Source organism: Chlorocebus sabaeus, chromosome 8 (assembly GCF_047675955.1).
Source record: "Chlorocebus sabaeus isolate Y175 chromosome 8, mChlSab1.0.hap1, whole genome shotgun sequence".
Classification (NCBI taxonomy): Eukaryota; Metazoa; Chordata; class Mammalia; order Primates; family Cercopithecidae; genus Chlorocebus; species Chlorocebus sabaeus.
Window position 1 is genome coordinate 127,204,141 of NC_132911.1, and position 22,940 is coordinate 127,227,080.

A 22,940-nucleotide genomic window follows, 5' to 3' on the forward strand; every position below is an offset into this window, starting at 1 on the left:
GCTCCTTTTAGCAGTTCTTGTAGTGGTGGCTTGGTAGCAGCGAATTCTCTCACCATTTGTCTGAAAAAGACTGTATCTTTCCTTCCTATATGATGCTTAGTTTCACTGGATACAAAGTTCTTGGCTGGTAATTGTTTTGTTTGAGGAGGTTAAAGATACGGCCCCAATTCCTTCTAGCTTATAGGGCTTCCCACTCTAAAGGAGAAATGTTTACCAGAGTTGCTATATAGCATAGAGGCTATGTGGAAGTTTGTATTAGGAGCTGAGAGGCAATAAAATTGGTAATTGACACAGGAAGTGGGCTCAAAGTCTTTAGGATTTATCGGCTTTGGGACTCAAGAGATTGGAAAATCAGACTGTGGATGGCTAAAATCAATGTACACATCTCAGTTTTTATAATGGGAAGTACCCTGATTAGCTAGTTATCCTCATTGCAAATATAAACAATTCAGAAGACTGTAAAGTGTAAAGTCCTTGAAACTGAAAGTCCCTGATATTAATACTATTCATTCACCGGAGATAAATTCTATTTTTTTTTTCTTTTTTTGAGACGGAGTCTTGCTCTGTCGACCAGGCTGGAGTGCAGTGGCACTATCTTGGCTTACTGCAACCTCCGCCTCCCGGGTTCAAGCGATTCTCCTGCCTCAGCCTCCCGAGTGTCTGGGACTACAGGCGCGCGCCTCCACGCCCAGCTAATTTTTGTATTTTTAGTAGAGACGGAGTTTCACCATTTTGGCCAGGCTGGTCTCGAACTCCTGACCTCGTGATCCACCCGCCTCAGCCTTACCAAGTGCTGGGATTACAGGCCTGAGCCACCGCGCCCGGCCCTAAATACTATTTTAACAATATGGTGTCTTTTCTTCCAGACTGCCAGTAAATGAACAAACACATGATTAACACAAAAAGGATACCATATGGACTCTTTAAACTTTTTTTTTCAAATTTACTATATCAGGGAATTAATATATCTTTTCGAGCCAATAGATACAGGTCTTCCAATTTAAAAGATTAAGTTACAATAGAGTGAGATTTGGGGTGCTATCCCTTTCGGAAAGCATCCTCGATGCGGTCATATTGGAATTAACCTCCACTCCCCTCCTCTTCTCTGGGCTCCCGCGGACTCCAGGCTGAGTGCTGAAGTGTGGATTTTCACACCCAAACCTCTGTTATTTCAGTGTCTCACCTGGCTTCTCCACAGCGCAGAAGCTCAGCCCCAGGTTGGAAGAGCCTCCCCGGGAGATTCACAGCGAAGCGCTATTCAGGGCCCAACTCCAAGCCCAAACCTAGCTCCACCCTAAGCCGCCGCCAAAGACCCCTCTTCTCCCAAACCTCACCGGGGCCCCGCCCCTGACTCCGCCCATGAGAGCCCAAGCCTCCAGTCCTGCCCCACCCCGGGCTCCACCCACCAGCCGGGCTCCGCCTACCAGGAAGCACGCAGTCCTCCTCGTCCCGGGCTCCGCCCACCGGGAGCTCTCGCCGCTCACCCCACCCCGGACCCGCCCACTTCGCTTGGGCTCCACCTTCCCAGGAACTGGCGCCGCTTGCCCGAGCTCTGCCCATTTCGTCCCGGGCTTCCCGCGCCGAGAACTCGTGCTGCTAGCCCCGCCCACCGCGCTCCTGGCCCCACCACCCGGAAACTGTCCCGGCCGCCCCGGGCTCCTCCCACCCCGCCCTGAGAGCCCGCGCGGGCCGCTACACGCCCGCCCTTTCCTACGTCTGGTCCAGTTGGTCTTCCTCCGGCGTCGGCCCTGGCCGAGCTAGCTGGCTATGGAGGGTAATGGCCCCACTGCCGTCCACTACCAGCCGGCCAGTCCCCCGCGGGACGCCTGTGTCTACAGCAGCTGCTACTGGTGAGGGGGCGCGGGCGCAGCCTCTGGGTCTCCCAGGCTCCCGGGCCGCGAGTTGCAACCAGGCCCCGCCTCTTCCCGGCCCCTGCTCGGGGGCGCTCCCGGCCTCTACCGGCGGGTTCTACAGTTCTGCGGGAGTAGGGAGCGGGAATGGCAGCTCTTGTCTCTTGAATAGAGCGTGGGCTGTTGGATGGGGTTGGGAATTCGTCCGGAATCCTAGGGTCGATAGTGCATTACCTGTGCCTGGCGCTTGTCGGTTGGATTTGCTCAGCAGATCTCTGCTTCGGGGCTAGGAAGGGTGGAGCTCTGAAAACCTTTGGAAGTTACTGTGCTGAAGCATGTGGGGTTTCAGACTGAGGCGAAGGTCATTTTAATTTTGGAAGAGAATGGAAGCACAGAGAGTTTGGGATAACTTCCCAAGGTCACCCAGCTAATAGCAGCCAGGAATCCAGTTCGGGCTCTCTGGCACCAGAAACCATGATCTTAACCATGTTGTCATTATAATAATGGTTACATTCACACAGCACTTGCTATATGCCACGCGTTGTTCTGGGTGATTTAGGTAAACTAAATCACTGAGTATCATAATAACCCTAAGAGGTAGGTATTGTTATCCCCAGTTTAAAGATGAGAGCACTGAAGCACAGAGGGCTGCAAGTAATTTGCGCAGGGCCACATCGCTTGTGAATGAAGGAGTGGGGATTTACAGGCAGAGTCTGGCCCCGGAGTCCATGCTCTGCACCCCTGTCCTAGGCCACCTCTGCAGCTGAAGCACCGCCCCTGCCTTGGTCCTTTTTCATTCCCATGCCTACTCTTTCCTGAGTAATGGTTTCTTCTCCAGCTTCTAGTCCTTGCACCGGAAACCTCAGTGCTATCTAAAACTATCCCTCCGCCTTCTGCTTGTCACTAAACCAATGCCACTGAACATTTGTTCGGCCCTGATTGCATGTCAGGCTCAGTGGCAGGTGCTTCCATCGATGTCCATGAGGTAGCTTCTTTTACTATCGTTATCCTCATTTTACTAATAAAAAGAGTGAGCCACAGAGAGGCTGTTGTATGCCCCCAAATCACACATCTAGCAAGTTGTGGTGCTGCAACTGGAACATCTTCGTGATTTTGAAGTTCATGCATCTTACTGCACTCTTTTTCTGTCCTGCCTCTTCTAAATCCCGTTAGTTCTCCTCCATTTTTTTTGAGACAGATTCTCACTCTGTAGTCAGGCTGGAGTGCAGTGGTGCAATCTCAGCTCACTGCAACCTGCACCTCCAGCATTCAAGTGGTTCTGCCTCAGCCTCCTGAGTAGCTGGGACTACAGGCACGCACCACCACACCCAGCAAATTTTTGTATTTTTAGTAGAGACGGGGTTTCACCACGTTGGCCAAGATGATCTCGGTCTCTTGACCTCGTGGTCTGCCTGCCTCGGCCTCCCAAAGTGCTGGGATTACAGGCGTGAGTCACCGTGCCCAGCCTATTTATTCATTTTTTTTTGACACAGAATCTCACTCTGTCTCTCAGGCTGGAGTGCAGAGGTGCGATCATGGCCCACTGCAACCTCGACCTGCTGTCAATCAATCCTCCCACTTCAGTCTCCCGAGTGACTGGGGCTACAGGTGTGCACCACCATGCCCAGCTAATTTTTATGTTTTTTGTAGAGTGGGGTTGTGCCATGTTGCCCAGGCTGATCTTGAACTCTTGGACTCAAGCAATCTTCCTGCCTTGGCCTCCCAAACTGTTGGGATTACAGATGTGAGCTACTGCACCTGGCCTGACTTTAATAATAGCCATTCTGACTGCAGTGAGATGGTATTTCATTGTGGTTTTGATTTGCATTTCTCTAATGACTAGTGCTGTTGAGCATTTCTGCATATGCTTGTTGGCTGTGTGCATGTCTCTTTTTCCTTTTTTTTTTTTTTTTTTTTGAGATGGAGTCTCACTCTGTTGCCCAGGCTGGGGTGCGGTGGCTCGATCTTGGCTCACTGCAACCTCTGCCTCCCGGGTTTAAGTGATTCTCCCAGCTGAGCCTCCAGAGTAGCTGGGATTACAGGCGTGCACCACCATGCCCAGCTAAGTTTTGTGTTTTTAATAGACACGGTGTTTCACCGTGTTGGCCAGGCTGGTCTTGAACTCCTGACCTCAAGTGATCCGTGCGCCTTGGCCTCCCAAAGTACTGAGATTATAGACATGAGCCACTGTGCCTGTCTGTCTGCTTTTGAGAAGTTTCTGTTCATGTCCTTGGCCTATTTTTTAATGGGATTTTTTTTTTGCTTGTTTATTTAAGTTCCTTATAGATTGTGGATATTAGACTTTATCAGAGCATAGTTTGCAAATATTTTCTTGCATTCTGTAGGTAGTCTGTTTTTTGTTTTTGTTTTTGTTCTTTTTGAGACAGGGTCTCACTCTGTCACCCAGGCTGGAGCGCAGTGGCACAATTAGAGCTCACTGCAGACTTGACCTCCCAGGCTCAAGTAATCCTCTCACGTCAGCCTCCCAAGTAACTGAAACTAGAGATGTGTGCCACCATGCCTGGTTAATTTTTTTTTCATTTTTATAGAGACAGGGTCTCGCTGTGTTGCCCAGGCTCATCTTGAACTCTTGGGCTCAAGTGGTCTTCCTGCCTGGGCTTCCCAAGGTGCTGGGATTACAAGCGCAAGCCTCATAGCACCTGGCTATAGGTTGTCTGTTTACTCCATTGATAGGTTTTTTTTTTCCTGTGCAGAGCTCTTTAGTTTAATTTGGTCTCACTTGTCAATTTTGTTTTTGTTGCAATTGCTTTTGGAGTCTTCATCATAAAATCTTTGTAAGAGCCTATGTCTGGAGTTGTATTTCCTAGGTTTTCTTCTATGGTTTTATAGTTGTAGGTATTACATTTGAGTCTTTAGTCCATCTTGAGTTGAGTTTTGTATATGGTGAAAGGAAGGGGTCAAGTTTCGATCTTCTGCATATGGTTAGCCAGCTATCCCAGCATCACTTATTAAATAGGAAATCCTTTCCCCATTGCTTGTTATTGGACTTTGTTGAAGATCAGGTGGCTGTAAATGTCAATGTGCAGCTTTATTTCTGGGTTCTCTAACCGGTTCCATTGGTCTATGTGTCTGTTTTTGTACCAGTACCATGCTGTTTTGGTTACTATAGCCTTCTAGTGTTCACAGAATGTGGCTCAGTCTGTCAAAGCCTAGTTTCTTTTTTTTTTTTAATTGGGGGTGTGGGGTGGGGTGGCGGGTGGAGTCTTGCTCTGTCGCCCAGGCTGGAGTGCAGTGCAGTGACACAATCTCGGCTCACTGCAACCTCCATCTCCTGGGTTCAAACGATTCTCCTGCCTCAGCCTCCCAAGTAGCTGGGACTACAGATGCATGCCACCACTTCTGGCTAAATTTTGTATTTGTAGTAGAGATGGGGTTTCACATGTTGGCCATCACATGTTGGCCGTGGCTGGTCTTGAACTCTCGACCTCAGGTGATCCACCTGCCTCGGCCTCCCAAAATGCTGGGATTACAGGTGTGAGCCCTCACTCCTGGCTCAAAGCCTAATTTCATCCATGCCATGCTACCTAAAAATGAAGCAAGGCATAAACAGCCCTGAGGATGGTCACCATCTTATGGAAGTAGACACTCTTTCAGTTCATCAGTCTTTGCCTTACCTGTCTCAATGCTCCATAAAACTAGGCTTAAAATATGGCAGTTGGACATATTTTTCTCCCATGGTTTTCTTTTTCTCTAAAATAACTAGGAAACCACAAGGGAAAAGTGATGGTTGTGGTTAAAAAAAAATAAAAAGAAAAGAAAAGTTGGGGAGAGGGAGATTGCTACTGATACTGACTACTTCATATGATATGTACTATAGATTAATAAAAATTTACTGACTGGGCCGGGTATGGTGGCTCACCCCTGTAATCCCAGCACTTTGGGAGGCTGAGGCATGTGGATCACCTGAGGTCAGGAGTTTGAGACCAGTCTGGCCAACATAGTGAAACGCTGTCTCTATTAAAAATACAAAAATTAGCCAGGCGTGGTGGCGGACGCCTGTAATCCCAGCTGCTTGGGAGGCTGAGGCAGGAGAATCACTTGAACCCAGGAGGTGGAGGTTACAGTGAGCCGAGATTGTGTCACTGCACTCCAGCCTGGGTGACAGAGCGAGACAACCTTTAAAAAAAAAAAAAAAAGAAAAATTACTGACTGTTTCAGCATCACATATGGCATATATATAGTAGATAAAATTTCCTTATTCTAAATGTTCTAAGGCCAGGTTTGAAGAAGACAATTATCTGTCTAGCTTATAGAAGTTTTTGGGGAGTTTACCGCAAATATCTTTAAGAGCCTATAATGTACAAAATACTGTGCTAAGTGCTTGGAGGATATGATGATAAATTAGAGCTTATAGACCATGAGCAGAGACATACAAATCCATAAATGGCAAGCATCATAGAAGGCCATAAAAGATGCATGCAGAAAAGAAGAGGGAGTCATTAATTTGGAGGGATATGAGAAGAGGTATAGGTTGTAGTTTCTCTTTGTTCATTCCCCTGTAAGGGTGGGCTTAGAGTTAATACAAAGGGGCCAGGCAAGATGGTTCACACCTGTAATCCAGGCACTTTGGGAGGCCGAGGCAGGCAGATCACCTGAGGTCAGGAGTTTAAGACCTCTGGTCACCTGAGGTCGGGAGTTCAAGACCAGCCTGGCCAACATGATGAACCCCTGTCTTTATTAGAAATACAAAAATTAGCTAGGCATGGTGGCACAAGCCTGTAATCCCAGCTACTTGGGAGGTTGAGGCATGAGAATTGCTTGAGCCCGGGAGGCAGAGGTTGCAGTGAGCTGAGATCGCACCACTGCACTCCAGCCTGGGTGACACAGTGAGACTTCATCTAAAAAAAAACGCATAAAAATAAAAACACAAAATTAGCCAGGCATAGGAGCATGCACCTATAATCCCAGTTACTCAGGAGGCTGAGGCAATCTTGGCTCACTGCAACTTCTGCCTCCTCCCAGGTTCAAGCAATTCTTCTGCCTCAGCCTCCCAAGTAGCTGGGATTATAGGCACCCACCACCACACCTGGCTAATTTTAGTATTTTTAGTAGAGACGGGGTTTCACCATATTGGTCAGGCTGGTCTGTTGGCCAGGCTGGTCTCGAACTCCTGACCTCATGATCCGCCCGCCTTGGCCTCCCAAAGTGCTGGGATTACTGGCCCGAGCCACCCTGCCCGGCCTCCGTCAAAGGTTCTTACCTTGTAAGTGACTGAGTTAGAATTGCAGCTGTATCTCAAGTTGCTGGGCCCAAAACTCATAGAATATTGACATTTTATCAGTTATAAAATGCCTCCATGTACAAGCACTGCTGGGGAAGGTAATCACCTCTATGTGGAGAGGGGTTTACACACAGTATAGGTTGAATACCAGCTTGTTGGGATGTTTTAGAGGAGATTCAAACGTTAGCTAGTTGTTGGATGGCATGGTGTTTAAGGTCTTTTCCAACTTTTTGATGCCATCATCAGTATTTTGTTCAACTTTAAAAGACACATAGATGTTCTCTAATCTTGATTAAACAATTATTTTATTTCAGTGAAGAAAATATTTGGAAGCTCTGTGAATACATCAAAAACCATGACCAGTATCCTTTACAAGAATGTTATGCTGTCTTCATATCTAATGAGAGGAAGATGGTAAGTTGGTGAGTGAGTGCAGGAAGAAAACGAGATTTAGCATGACGTTAGAAGCTAAATTAAATTTAAAAAAAGCAAAATATATCATGGGTGTAGTACTCTTCTGAAGTGTGCTTTATAAAATACAGCAACATTTAAAAGTTTTCTTTTGAATGAGATTTTTTTCCTTACAAGGCATGTTTGGGTTAGATGAGTTGAGTCCCTTCTGTTGCCCAGGCTGGAGTGCAGTGGTACAATTCTTGGCTTACTGCAACCTCCACCTCCCGGGTTCATCTCCTTCCTCAGCTTCCCGAGTAGCTGGGACTACAGGCATGTGCCACCACGCCCGGCTAATTTTTGTATTTTTTAGTAGAGCTGGGGTTTTGCTATGTTGGCCAGGCTGGTCTTGAACTCCTGGCCTCAAGTGATCCTCCTGTCTTGTTCCCACAAAGTGCTGGGAGTACAGGCGTGAGCCACCATGCCCAGCTTAGCCCCTTATTTTAGGTAAGGAAATTTGTGATGGTCTACACAGGTTAAGTCCCTTTTCTTTAGGCATTAATGTAGACCTGGTTTTTTTGTTGTTGTTGTTGTTGTTTGTCTTTTATTTTCTTTTTTGATACGGATTCTCGCTCTATCGCCCAGGCTACAGCACAATGGCACGATCTCGGCTCACTGCAACCTCTGTCTACCAGGTTCAAGGGATTCTTGTGCCTCAGGCTCCCGAGTAGCTAGGACTGCAGGTGCCCACCACCATGCCTGGCTAATTTTGTATTTTCAGTAGAGACAGGCTTTCTCCACGTTGGCCAGTCTGGTCTCCGACTCCTGACCTCAGGTGACCTGCCTACCTTGGCCTCCCAAAGTGCTGGGATTACAGGCGTGAGCCACTGTGCCTGGCCATTTTTTTTTTCTTTTTTTAAATTCAAGATGGAAGATGTAGACTTTTAAAAAATTGCTTAGATATGCATACTCTCAGTTTTAAAGTAAGGATTTGTCTCTGGAGTTTAAATAGAACTACAGTCTACTTATATGAGGAATTAGAAAAAGGAAGCCCTTCGTATTTTGTAAAACACGTTTGCAGGCATCATCTCATTTGATCCCAATGGAAGCCCTGTGAAGGCAGGCAAGGTTTGGACAACTTTCTTCATTTTATAGATGAGAAAATTAAGACTTAGGGTGGCCCTATGAATAATTAAATGGGAAAGCAAGACTTGATACTTGCAAGGGCTTCTGATTCCTAGTTCAGATCCCTTTTCACTCTCCAAAGACCATCATACAATAACTTGTGCTCTTGAGAGCTTTCATTCTTGGGGATACTTAGAAGGATTTAGATTTCTTCCTTTTCACTCATTCCTTCACCTTGATTTTTGCATACTTAAAAATATTTTATTTCTCATGTATGTATTGCTTTAAAGAATTTAGTAGTAGCCAGGTACAGTGACATGTGCCTGTAGTCCCAGCTACTTGTGAGGCGGCTGAGGTGGGCAGATCACTCGAAGCCAAGAGTTCAAGGCTGCAGTGTACTATGATGGCACCTGTGAGTAGCCATTGCACCCCAGCCAGGGCAGCAGTGCAAGATCCTGTCTTGGCCGGGCGTGGTGGCTCATGCCTGTAATCCCAGCACTTTGGGAGGCCGAGGCAGGCAGATCACTTGAGATCAGGAGTTCGAGACCAGCCTGGCCAACGTGGTGAAATCCTGTGTCTATCAAAAAAATATATAAAAAATTAGCCGGCTGTGGTGATACACACCTGTAATCCCAGTTATTTGGGAAACTAAGGCAGGATAATCGCTTGAACCCAGGAGGCAAAGGTTGCAGTGAGCCCAGATTGTGCCACTGTACTCCAGCCTGGGCGACAGAGCAAGACTCTGTCTCCAAAAAAAAAAAAAAAAAAAAAAACCCTATCTCAAAAAAAAAAAGGGAAAATAATTTAGTAGTGGTTTACCTGAAGGTATGGCTTATGAAATGTATTGTGTTTTGTAGATACCTATCTGGAAACAACAGGCAAGACCTGGAGATGGACCTGTGATCTGGGTAAGACAGTTAGTACAGAGAGTATTGATGCATTGTGACTTGTAACCCCTTAGTGTTCTATATGTTTTGGTAAAGCATAAGTGACCTAAGCAGTAGATAAAGGCTGTGATAATTATTAATAAATTGACCTTTTGAGAATAGATGTTATTTGGTCTAAGGTAGAAACACTATAGGCATATATTCTTTAACTTTTTGTTTTGAAATTGTTATAGGAATGATTTTAAATGGTGGATATATTTGTGATCTCCTAGACTCTTACCATTTAGCACAGGAAGGAACTTTGGCTACACATTAGAATTATCTGGAGACTGTTAAAAATGTAGTTTTTGGCTGGGCGCGGTGGCTCATGCCTGTAATCTCAGCAGTTTGGGAGGCCAAGGCAGACGGATCACTTGAGGCCAGGAGTTCAAGACCAGCCTGGCCAACATGGCGAAACCCCATCTCTAAGAAAAATACAAATATTAGGCTGGGCGCAGTGGTTCCCCCACCGTAATCCCAGCACTTTGAGAGGCTGAGGCAGGTGGATCACTTGAGGCCAGGAGTTTGAGACCAGTCTGGCCAACATGGCAAAGCTCCGTCTCTACTAAAAAAAATACAAAGATTAGCTGAGCGTGGTGGCACGCACCTGTAGTCCCAGCTACTTGGCAGGTTGAGGCAGGAGAATTGCTTGAACCCGGGAGGTGGAGGCTGCAGTGAGCTGAGATTGCGCCACTGCACTCCAGCTTGGGTGACTGAGAGAGACCCTGTCTCAATAAATAAATAAATAATGTAGTTTTCTGATTTAGTAAATCTAGAGAGGAGTTCAGGAGTTCGTGTTCTTGATGAACTCCCAGGTGAACATGACTGGCATTTGAAAAATACAGATCTACTCCCACCCCTTTATTTTTCAGGGAAGAAATAAACACAGAAGAGCAAAGTGAGTAGTTCAGAGTCGCATGGTCAGTGGCAGAACTGGTTCTCAGACCTGGGTCCTTTTTAGTACACATCTACATGTCACCTTAACCCGTTCCCCTAAAGAATGGAGGCCAGGGTTGGGCATGGTGGCTCATGCCTATAATCCTAGAACTTTGGGAGGCCGAGGTGGGTGGATCACCTGAGGTCAGGAGTTCAAGACCAGCCTGGTTAACATGGTAAAACCCCGTCTCTACTAAAAATACAAAAATTAGCTGGGTGTGATGGCTTGTGCCTGTAATCCCAGCTACTCAGGAGGCTGAGGCAGGAGAATCGCTTGAACCTGGGAGTCAGAGGTTGCAGTGAGCCGACGTCGTGCCATTGCTCTCCAGCCTGGGCAAAAAGAATGAAACTCCATCTCTAAAAAAAGAAAAAAAATGGAGTTTTTATGCTAATAAACACGAAAACAAAGTGAAAGTAAAACGACACTGATGAAATGTAACGAACTCCTAGTTTCTGGGTATTTATTTAAAATTATGTCTCATTTGATTGGCTTCACTCATTTATTTAACATGTATATACTGAGTGTGTTTTATATGCCAGGCTAAAAACAGATGAAAACCCCTGGCCTCACAGAGCTGATGTTCTCAGTTCCATTGCCAGCAGGTGATCTTGCGTGAAAGCTGCTCTTGCATGAAAGCCCAAGCCCCTCAGCTCTGGGGTTAGGAGCATGGGCTCTGGAGTCAGACATACTGGGTTTAAGTCCTAGGCCTCTCATTGGTCAACTGTGGGATCCAGGTAGGTTATTTACCCTCTCTCTTCAGTGTCTCCCCCTGGTCAGTGGGGTCATGAGGCTTAAATGAGATAATGCACAGGAAGCATCTTCCTGGTGTCTGCTACTGGTACTCAGGAAGTGTTGGCAGTTACTGTTAGCAGTGGTACCAAACCCCTGTTACAGACGGTCTGTGTGCACGAGAAGTCATCCCTGTTGCTGAACAGCTTAGCTGATTTTCAGTGGTGGTCTCACTCCCCATCCTAGGGAAACTTGGAGGGGAAGGACCTGTAGCCATGTCCGCCTTACACATCTCATAGCAGCTCAAGGTAGGGAATCCTGTTGCAAGAAGTCTCCCCACACCCTCTGGCAGGTTTTTCTTTGTTTCGCTGTTGTCCTGTTGTAGGGCGTGGGTAGGCCTCGCTGAGTGAGTAGAGACACCAGTGATGTAAGAAGTCTCCCCACACCCTCCGGCAGGTTTTTCTTTGCCTTGCTGTTGTCCTGTTGTAGGGCATGGGTAGGCCTCACTGAGTGAGTAGAGACACCAGTGAGTAGTAGTGAGTACAGTTGAAGAACACTAAATCATGAACCCCTTTCTAGATTTACTAAATCAGAAAACTACATTGTTAACACAGTCTCTGGATAATTCTAATGTGTACCCAGACTAAATATTGCCAAAGTCCCTTCCTATGCTAAACGGATAAAAGTCTATGACATCACAAATATATCTACCACCTTAGCCATTTAAAATCATTCCTATAATAATTTCAGGTCAGGCGTGGTGGCTCACACCTGTAATCCCAGCACTTTGGGAGGCAGAGGCAGGCAGATCAACTGAGGTCAGAAGTTCGAGACCAGCCTGATCAACATGGTGAAACCCCATCTCTATTAAAAATACAAAAATCATCCAGGTGTGGTGGCGGGTGCTTGTAGTCCCAGCTACTTGGGTGCCCGAAGCAGGAGAATTGCTTGAACCTGGGAGGCAGAGGTTACAGTGGGCTGAGATTGCACCACTGCACTCCATCCTGGGTGATACAGTGAGACTTCGTCTCCAAAAAAATCATTCCTATAATACTGTCTTTTTAAAAATTTTATTTATGTATTTATTTTTTTGAGGTGGAGTCTCTGTCACCCAGACTGGAATGCAGTGGTGTGATCTCGGCTCACTGCAACCTTTGCCCCCCAAGATTTAAGCAATTCCCCTGCCTCAGCCTCCCGAGTCAGTGGAATTACAGGCATGTGCCACCATACCTGGCTAATTTTTTTATTTTTAGTAGAGATGGAGTTTTGCCATGTTGGCCAGGCTGGTCTCGAACTCCTGACCTGAAGTGATCTGCCCACCTTGGCCTCCCAAAGTGCTGGGATTACAGGCATGAGCCACTGCGCCCGTCCTCCTATAACAATTTCAAAACAAAAAGTTAAAAGAAAATTATGCCTATAGTGCTTCTATCTTAGACCAGATGACATGGAGCAGATGGTGGCATCTGTAGGTGACATCCCTGCTTCTAGCACAGTCAGTCTTTTGCTGGCAGCTGGGCAGACACTGAACCAACTCAGAGAGTGAGGCTGCTGCTCAAGCCTACATTCCTTGGCTCCTCATCTGTGCCGTGAAGGCAATTTTGGGCCAATGCTTTTCCTTTGCAGTCCCTCAGCTGCCTAGTGTATAGGAATGTGGACCTGAGCTTACCAGAAAGTTGTAAATAGTCACTGTTTATGCCTTTTCACAAGTTGTACCTTCTTTCTGGAAAGCTGTCCCCATCAGGCAAGATTCCGCAATGGGGTCCTTTCCTCTGTGAAACTCTCCTTGGCCATTGGGCTCCTGTCCTCTTCCTTTCTTGGTTGGCTTTAATTTTGTATTTTTATTTATTTATTTGTTTTTGAGACAGAGTCTTGCTCTGTTGCCCAGGGTGGAGTGCAGTGGCATGATCTCAGCTCAGTGCAACCTCCGTCTCCTGGGTTCAAGCGATTCTTGTGCCTCAGCCTCCCGAGTAGCTGGGGCTACAGGTGCACACCACCATGCCCGGCTCATTTTTGTGTTTTTAGTAGAGACGGGGTTTCACCATGTTGGCCAGGCTGGTCTCGAACTCCTGACCTCATGTGATCCACCTGCCTTGGCCTCCCAAAGTGCTGGGATTATAGGCGTGAGCCACCATGCTCAGCCTTTGGTTGTCTTTTAAAAGGGTTGACCATTTACATACTAAGGCTTCTAGGAGCACTGTGAAGTAGACCAAGCTTGTCTAACCTGCAGCCTGGAGGCTGCGTGTGGCCCAAGACAGCTTTAAATGCAGCCCAACACAAATGTGTAAGCTTTCTTAAAACAGTATGAAATTTTTTTGTGATTTTTTTTTTTTTTTTTTTAGCTTATCAGCTATCATTAGCGTATTTTATGTGTGGCCCAAGACAGTTCTTCCAGTGTGGCCCAGGGAAGCCAAAAGATTGGACACCCTTGAGTTAGTCACTCCGGTTATCTCCATTTTATAAAAGAGGAGACTGAGGCTGCCGAGGGGAGGGGCTGAGATTGGAACCAGGCGCTTACCTGCTCCTGCCTGCGTTGCTCTCCGCCTCTGATGTTCTCTATTCTCTACAATGTCCTGCAGCAGTTTACCTGGTTCCCACTCACTTCTCTGGGAACTTCTTGAGGGTGAGAACTTATCTTTTTCATCTTTGCATCTGCAGTTCAGCAGTATAGTCTTTCACATAGAATAGAGAGTGTGCGGTTCAAAAAAACTGATATGGGACTGGGCACAGTGGCTCACACCCATAATCCCAGCACTTTGGGAGGCAGAGACAGGCAGATCACTTGAGGCCAGGAGTTCGACACCAGCCTGGTCAACATGGTGAAACCCCATCTCTACTAAAAACACAAAAATTAGGTGGGCTTGGTGACGTGCCTATAATCCCAGCTACTTGGGAGGCTGAAGTGGAAAAATCGCTCGAACCCCGGAGGCGGAGGTTGCAGTGAGCCGGGATCGTGCCACTGTACTCCAGCCTGGGTGACAGAGAGAGACTCTGTCTCAAAACAGCAACAACAAAACACACCTGTAATATGAATTAGAAGGTGTTAAGAGAGAAACAGAATTTGAGTGAGGCAGCAATTCTGGCAGGGGGTGGGAGAAGATAAAACTTTGATTCATGGGAAGAAAACCTTTAGCTGGAGCTTGTGTGGTGGGAAGAGGTAGAGAAGGTTGCTGCAGATGGAGGGGAATGACATGAGCAGGCCCAGTGGGAGGCAATGATGGACTGTTTGGGGGCGTGGAGGGTGGGATACATCTGGGGAAGTCCAGAGAATAGGCATTCATTTTTTAATCTCTTTCTGTTTTGCTAAGATAGACTTAGAGCCAAAGGCAGCACTCAGGCTTTTAAAGGCACAACATCCCTAGTCTTAAGTATTGTTCCTACCTCATAGGATTTATACAAGGCTCAAGTAGAATGATATTTGAGAAAGAAAGTGCCTTTTAAACTCTGAAATACTGTGGAAATATAAGATGGTATTACTAATGTTGCTAGGTTGCGTTGATTTCACAGTGCTGTTCTCTATGAGAGCATTTTTCTTTGGAAGAACTCAGAGCACCACATTGCTCATGTCCCTTGATCACCTCCCTGAAATCCCTTTCAGCTCATCGCCGGTGTTGGGCAGTACCTTGAGTCTGAGAGTGAGGGTGAGAATTAACATCCACGCCGTGACAGAGCTGTGTGGGAAAAGCTGTCTTTTTCTTTCTCCTTTAGTGGCTACAGATGAGGGCTTGGCTAACTTCTTTTTTTAAAAAATAGTTGTTCCTTTCTTTTAATTGCAAAAGTGGTTCCAAACTAGAAATTAAAGTCCTCCTCCTCTCCAGGCTGACCCCCAGAAGCCTGCTTTGTTATTAGTTTGGAGGACATCCTTGCAGACGTTTTCCTCTGCATTCGCATGTATGCAAATGTACTTCTGAATGCGCGCGTGTGTCTTTATATACAGGTAGTTTTAACAAATAGCAGGTGGGACCGGCACAGTGGCTCACACCTGTAATTCCAGCACTTTGGGAGGCTGAGGCGGGGGGATCACTTGAGGCCAGAAGTTGGAGACCAGCCTGGCCAACGTGGTGAAACACCATCTCTACTAAAAATACAAAAATTAGATGGGCATGGTGGCGGGCATCTGTAGTCCCAGCTACTCAGGTGGCTGAGGCAGGAGAATCGCTTGAACCCAGGAGGTGGAGGTTGCAGTGAGCTGAGATCATGCCACTGCACTCCAGCCTGGGTGATAGAGCAAGACTGTCTCAGTAAAAAAAATAGGTGGATCTGGGTGCAGTGGCTCATGCCTGTAATCCCAGCACTTTTGGAGGCTGAGGCAGGTGGATCACCTGAGGTCAGGGTTTCAAGACCAGCCTGGCCAGCATGATGAAACCCCGTCTCTACTAAAAATACAAAAAATTAGCTGAGTATGGTGGTGCTCACTTATAATCCCAGCTACTCAGGAGGCTGAGGCTGGAGAATTGCTTGAACCTGGCAGGTGGAGGTTGCAGTGAGCTGAGATCATGCCATTGTACTCCAGCCTGGGTGACAGAGTAAGACTCCATCTCAAGCAAAAAAGTTTCCTAGAAGTAAAATTGCAGGTTCGGAGGATGTTCAGAGGATGTGCATTTAATGACTATGAACATTTCCATTATTTATTTAACCATTTCCCTATCTGTGGACATTTAATGTTTTCAGGGTATTGTGTTTGCTTTATTTTATTTTGCTATTATAAGGAGGGCTGTAGCAGTCTATATCCTTTTTAGTGATAATGTATGTGCCTGAATACTGGGATTTCATCATTATGAAGTAACTTGGTTAACTTTAGCAACTTTTACTTCTAGGATTACCATGTTGTTTTGCTTCATGTTTCAAGTGGAGGACAGAGCTTCATTTATGATCTCGATACTGTCTTGCCATTTCCCTGCCCCTTTGACACTTATGTAGAAGATGCCTTTAAGTCTGATGATGACATTCACCCACAGTTTAGGAGGTGAGGACGTTCAGGATGGATTTACTTATTTTCTGAAGTAAGACTTTGACGATTCCACAGAGGTTCTTTTTTTTGACAGTTGGTTTGTAAAGGTCTCGTCTGGCGTCACCATTGAGTTGATGTTTAAGAATGATGTATTTGCAACACAGGAGATTCAAAATGTTTTAAAACTTTGAAAGTTATCTATCATATAAAAGGTTGGCATTCTTTTAAAATTTTGTGTGTTGAGATCCCACACATTTAATTTCAAGCAGGTTGGGGATTTTTCTTATACTCTTTTTGTTTGGGGGTTTGTGGGGATACCTGGTGTCACCATTGAGAGGGCTGTGAAGGCAGCATCAGAAAATCATGCCCGTTGCCCTTGATACACAAATTGAGTAAATCAAGGCAACCAGACATGTTTTTGTGCCTTTGTCTTTCTGTTTTGGGTTTTAGTTGATCATTTCCTATGCTTCTCTAATAGGTAGTAAAGTTGCCTGTGTTACTAACCATACAGAAATGCATGAGTAGTTTTGTGCATGTCATAGGAAATGACTCCATATAAAAATTTAGAATTTCAAACGTGACACCTCCCTAATGTGAGTGTATATTGATTTGTCTGCAGGAAATTTAGAGTGATCCGTGCAGATTCATATTTGAAGAACTTTGCTTCTGACCGATCTCACATGAAAGACTCCAGTGGGAATTGGAGAGAGCCTCCGCCGCCGTATCCCTGCATTGAGACTGGAGGTGAGCCAGGATGCCTTCTCAAAGGGGATTCTGATTGATCATGTATACATCAGCATTTTTCCTTAAAAGAGGACAAAAGTCAGGTCATTCTTTGAATAAAACTCCATGAATCAATCCCAGCACTTTGGGAGGCCGAGGCAGGTGGATACGAGGTCAGGAGATGGAGACCATCCTAGCTAACACGGTGAAACCCTGTCTTTACTGAAAATACAAAAAATTAGCTGGGCGTGGTGGCGGGCGCCTGTAGTCCCAGCTACTTGGGAGGCTGAGGCAGGAGAATGGCGCGAACCCGGGAGGCAGAGCTTGCAGTAAGCTGAGATTGGGCCACTGCATTCCAGCCTGGGCGACAGAGTGAGACTCCGTCTCAACAAAAAAAAAAAAAAAAGAAAAGAAAAAAAACTCCATAAATAAGGAGGTCATAGGAAATACTACTTCTGTGTGGGTGTTAGATTCAGAAATCAAGGCACAGGGAATAGGACTGGAAGCCATAAGAACTTGTGTTGGAGACAAAGGGTGTTAAGGATCAGAAGCATGGCACCTGCAAACTGCTGGATTATTGGATGTAGCGACTGTGGGGACACTGAACATCAGGAGACTCGCATGCTTGTGTCATTTAACAGCGGGACTAGTAGCGCCTTGCCATGGTAGGGTTTTGTGCTATGGTGAAAGAAATCCCCATTGCATCCTTGTGATGTGTGAAATGTCACTTTGGCTATATAATAAAATCTGCATTAGAGGGAAGTGAGCGGTAGCAGGTTTTATTGTACCACTTGTCTCATTTATGTGCTTTTAGTTATCAGTCCAGTTGATAATTTCCTGACATTTAAGAAGATAAAGGTTCCTTCACCCTATTACTATTGTTTGGCATTCATATGAGTTTGAAGCGTTATTTATGTTTGTAAGTAATTCTCAACATTCCCACTTGGGGTGAGATCATCCCAACACCTAGAAAATACAGTCTGTGTGAAAGTGCTCTGTGAGCTCTGCAGCATGACAGAAAAATAGGGCAGTAGTGTTAGTACTTCAACAAGGGTCTGAGCGCGGTGGCTCATGCCTGTAATCGCAGCACTTTGGGAGGCTGAGGTGGGTGGATCGCCTGAGGTCAGGAGTTCGAGACCAGCCTGACCAATGTGGTGGAACCCCATCTCCACTAAAAATACCAAAATTAGCCGGGCGTGGTGGTTTGTGCCTGTAGTCCCAGCTCCTTGGGAGACTGAGACAGGAGAATCACTTGAACCAGGAGGCGGAGGTTGCAGTGAACCAAGATTGTACTGCTGCACTCCAGCCTGAGTGACGAGAGTGAGATTCCATCTAAAAAAAAAGAAAAGAAAAAGAAAAAAGTACTTTAACAAGGAAGAAAGTAAAATACATTTGGCATATTTGAGGGGACTAAGAGAGGGTTCAAACTCTGATTTTTGAGGCTCCCTATGAAAAGCACTCATAATTTAAAAAATTTATATTGGAATTGCTTATTGGTGTACAGAGCTGCTTCCTGGCCTCAGTGTGAGAACTGGGGAAGCTCCCTGGTAAGGAGAGGGCTTGAGGGGTCTACCTTAGCATCTCCAGCAACCTGCTCTACAGGGCCTGGTCTGGGCACAGTGTACCTTTAGCAGCTACCTGTTTCCCCTCGAGATGTGAGCACCTAAGACAGAGCCTAGTGCATAGCAGACATTTAGTGAACCCCTTGTCAGCCCTGGTCAGACTGGGGCGATTCCTTTGGTTTTGATGACTACTACTCATTGGATGCTATTTTGTGCTGGGCTTTTGCCAGCCCAATTACTATATGGGCTGCCGAGGTGAGCACTGCCAGCCCAGTTTCCTTCCTTCCTTCCTTCCTTCCTTCCTTCCTTCCTTCCTTCCTTCCTCCCTTCCTTCCTCCCTCCCTCCCTCCCTCCCTCCCTCCCTCCCTCCCTCCCTCCCTCCCTTCCTTCCTTCCTTCCTTCCTTCCTTCCTTCCTTCCCTCCTTCCTTCCCTCCCTCCTTCCCTCCCTCCTTCCCTCCCTCCTTCCCTCCCTCCTTCCCTCCCTCCTTCCCTCCCTCCTTCCCTCCCTTGACTCTGTCACCCAGGCTGGAGTGCAGTGGCACAATCCCAGCTCACTGCAACCTCCACCTCCTGAGTTCAAGCAATTTTCATGCCTCAGCCTCCGGATTAGCTGGGATTACAGGCATGCACCATCACACCTGGCTAGTTTTATTTATTTATTTATTTATTTATTTATTTATTTATTTAAGACAGAGTCTCACTCTGTCGCCCAGGCGACAGAGTGCAGTGGTGTGATCTCTGCTCACTGCAAGCTCCACCTCCCGGGTTCATGCCATTCTCCTGCCTCAGGCTCCTGAGTAGCTGGGACTACAGGCGCCCACCACCACGCCCAGCTAATTTTTTTTTTGTTGCATTTTTAGTAGAGACGTGGTTTCACCATGTTAGCCAGGATTGTCTCCATCTCCTGACCTTGTGATCCGCCCGCCTCGGCCTCCCAAACTGTTGGGATTACAGGCATGAGCCACCCCGCCCAGCCTCATCTGGCTAGTTTTTATGTTTTTAGTAGACATGAGGTTTTGCCATGTGGGCCAGGCTGGTCTTGAACTCCTGGCCTCAGGTGATCCTTCCGCCTTGGCCTCCCAAAGTGCTGGGATTATAGGGGTGAGCCACTGTGTCCAGCCCATATTAACTAACTAAAAATTAGCCAGGCGTGGTGGTGCACACCTGTAATTCCAGCTACTCAGGAGGCTGAGGCAGGATAATCGCTTGAATCTGGGAGGTGGAGGTTGCAATGAGCCAAGATGGCACCACTGCACTCTAGCCTGGGTGACAGAGGGAGACTGTCTCAAAAAAAAAAAGAAAACTGACATTAAATTAATGCATGTTTTAGATACATACATTATTAGGTATGTTGGATTTAGTTATGGAATTGACTCTTTTTTTTTTTTTTAAATCAAGATAGGGTCTCAGTATATTGCTCCTACCTTGGCCTCCCAAAATACTGACATTACAGGCATGAGCGCCACCATGCTGGCTAGGATTAACTCCTTTTTTTTTTTTTTTTCCCGGACAGAGTCTTGCTCTGTTGCCCAGGCTGGAGTGCAGTGGCACAATCTTGGCTCACTACAACCTCTCCCTCCTGGGTTCAAGCGATTCTCCTGCCTCAGCCTCCCAAGTAGCTCGGATTATAGGCACCCACTACCACACCCGGCTAAATTTTGTACTTTAGTAGAGATGGGATTTCACCATGTTGGCCAGGCTGGTCTTGAACTTGTGACCTCAAGTGGTCCACCTTTCTCAGCTTCTCATAGTGCTGAGATTATAAGTGTGAGCCACCAAGCCTGGCTGCTTTTAATCTTTTTGAGTAAAGGCTCACAGTAGGCTTTCTTTCTTTTTTTTTTTGAGACAAAGCCTTGCTTTGTTGCCCAGGCTGGAGTGAAGTGGCATGATCTTGGCTCATTACACCCTCTAACTCCCAGGTTCAAGCAATTCTCCTGTCTCAGCCTCCCAAGTAGCTGGGATTAGAGAGGCGTGCCACTATACCCAGCTAATTTTTGTATTTTTAGTAGAGATGGGGTTTCACCATGTTGACCAGGCTGTTCTCTAACTTCTGACCTCAAATGATCTGCCCACCTCGGCCTCCCAAAGTGCTGGGATTACAGGTGTGAGCCACCATGCTCGGCTCAGAGCAGCCTGTCATCGAGGGCTAATTAACCTCCCCCTACTCTGACATGACCCTTTTAAGGACGCCACTGAATGCCGCATCTTAAGAGTTCTCTCCACTCTGGCTGGTGGTGACATGAATTATTTCTAGCCCTATGGAAGTTCTGGGGATTATTAGACCCACTCCTTCCTGGTGCTGCTTTCCCTGGCCTCATGAAGTTTCGTTCCATAGAAGAGAAGATCAGTACTTAGCCAATGACCCAGGGGGTCCCCTCTGCTGATCTCTGGAGCTCTGACTCTCTGTGTAGTCCCCTCTTCACTGACATTCTGTGTCCCTCAGTTTGGGTGTGTTTGTTTTGTCATGATTGGATTGAAGTTATACATTCAAGGCAAGAAAACCACAGAGGTGACATTGAGCCCTTATCCATTTGACTAATTTTACCCTACTTTTGGTCTTCTGCATTGTTTTATTGCTGTTAAACCAAAATTGTGTTTTCAGTGGACATTTTTTTTTCATATTTTTTTTAGATTCCAAAATGAACCTGAACGATTTCATCAGTATGGATCCCGAGGTAGGATGGGGCGCTGTCTACACACTATCCGAATTTACACATCGGTTTGGCAGTAAAAACTGCTAAACTTGGCCTCAAGATGTGGAACTGTGGAGAAATTCTAGGACATGAACAAGCTATCCCTTCATCGAGGACAGCAAACATTATGGTACAGTTGGCTTGGAATTATGTCTTTCTCTTTTAATTTGATTGAGTGGAAATCTGAGTGAATACAAATATAAATGAACAACATAAAAACTTTTGTTTTGACATGTCAAATTGAAACTTGATATAGTGTGTACTTGCTAAGATATTCCTGTGGCTCATTTGTTAAAACACGAGGACTTAAGCCAGTAATCGTTTTTGTTCAGATAGAGGTGTGGAGGTAGAGCCAGCCCCTCATGTCTGTTCTGGATGTTTTGTGTCTTTCCAGCTACATTGTAAGCTCCTTGAGGGCAGGGCCATGGCCCATTGCTCTGTGAATCTCAAATGCCCATAAAAGGTGCCCATAAAACGTTTTCTTGAACATTTCAATGTGCTGTTGTTTGGAAAGGGGTAATATTGTGAGCTGAATCAGCAATAAGTATTAGTCTTTTTGGACTATGGTATTGTTAAAAAGATTGCAGCCCTCTCAGATTTGAGTGTTACTTGGTTTATTTATTTATGGCTTTAAATAAAATTGATTTAACATTTGTTTTGTTTTGAAGATTTTTGTGTCACCCTTGATGATATGAAATACCTAAATATGCCTCAATTGTAGATGAGAACCAGGGCTTTAAAATATATTTATTACATTTGCCTTCTGGAAGACATCTTGATCATGTGGCTTTAATCGTATCATTCCAAATGAAAGATATTTGGCATTACACTGGCATATAGTATCAGCTCTCATGTTTTCATGATTCTGCTTTAAAAATGAACAACTTCTTATAGCAAGGATGTCTGACCTTTTGTTCTTAGATGAGCTTTCTACTTATTAAGAAACTGTCAGCTGGGCGTGGTGGCTCATGTGTGTAATCTCAGTACTTTGGGAGACCGAGGCAAGCGGATCATGAGGTCAGGAGTTTGAGACCAGCTTGGCCAACATGGTGAAACCTTGGCTGTACTAAAAATACAAAAATTATCTGGGTGTGGTGGTGGGCACCTATAATCCCAGCTACTTGGGAGACTGAGGCAGAATTGCTTGAACCTGGGAGGTGGAAGTTGCAATGAGCTGAGATCATGTTACTGCACTCCAGCCTGGGTGACAGAGCAAGACTCCGTCTCAGGAAAAAAAAAAAAAAAAAAAAGAGAAAATGAGATTTAATGCGAATCCTCTGCCTTATGCTATGGAGGGTACAACTGTAACCATTTATTTATTTATTTAGAGACAGAGTCTTGCTCTGTCACCCAGGCTGGAGTGCAGTGGCACAATCTCAGCTCACTGTAACCTCCGCCTCCCAGTTTCAAGTGATTCTCATGCCTCAGCCTCCTGAGCAGCTGGGATTACAGGTGTGCACCACCACGCCCGGCTAATTTTTGTATTTTAGTAGAGGCTTGGTTTCACCATGTTGGCCAGGCTGGTCTTGAACTCCTGACCTCAGGTGATCTGCCCGCCTTCTCCTCCCGAAGTACTGGGATTACAGGCATGAGCCACCACGCCTGGCCCCCTTCCCTAGAAATTTCTGCATAAACTGCCCTTTAATCTGCATATTATTTTTATTTACTTATTTATTCTGAGACAAAGTCTCACTCTATGGCCCAGGCTGGAGTGCAGTGGCATGATCTCGGCTCACTGCAACCTCTGTCTCCCAGGTTCAAGTGATTCTCATGCCTCAGCCTCCCGAGTAGCTGGAATTACAGGCGTGTACCAC

General features: G+C 46.1%; 1 protein-coding gene across 1 annotated transcript; it reads left to right on the forward strand.

Moving 5' to 3' along the window:
* The first annotated feature begins 1,651 nt into the window (after positions 1 to 1,651).
* NTAQ1 (N-terminal glutamine amidase 1) lies at positions 1,652 to 21,780 on the forward strand. The gene is made up of 6 exons (XM_008001480.3): positions 1,652 to 1,850; positions 7,407 to 7,506; positions 9,465 to 9,515; positions 16,014 to 16,162; positions 16,767 to 16,891; positions 21,065 to 21,780. Exons 1-6 carry the CDS (start codon positions 1,768 to 1,770, stop codon positions 21,172 to 21,174), a joined length of 618 nt encoding a protein of 205 aa, XP_007999671.1. The 5' UTR covers positions 1,652 to 1,767; the 3' UTR covers positions 21,175 to 21,780.
* Positions 21,781 to 22,940: the final 1,160 nt, after the last annotated feature.

Bases quoted from the DNA above. Each gene is read 5' to 3' on its own strand.
- NTAQ1 (XM_008001480.3), top strand. From the start codon at position 1,768: ATGGAGGGTAATGGCCCCACTGCCGTCCACTACCAGCCGGCCAGTCCC. The intron at 7,507-9,464 runs GTAAGTTGGTGA...TGTGTTTTGTAG, and splicing joins TATCTAATGAGAGGAAGATG to ATACCTATCTGGAAACAACA. The intron at 16,163-16,766 runs GTGAGGACGTTC...ATTTGTCTGCAG, and splicing joins ATTCACCCACAGTTTAGGAG to GAAATTTAGAGTGATCCGTG.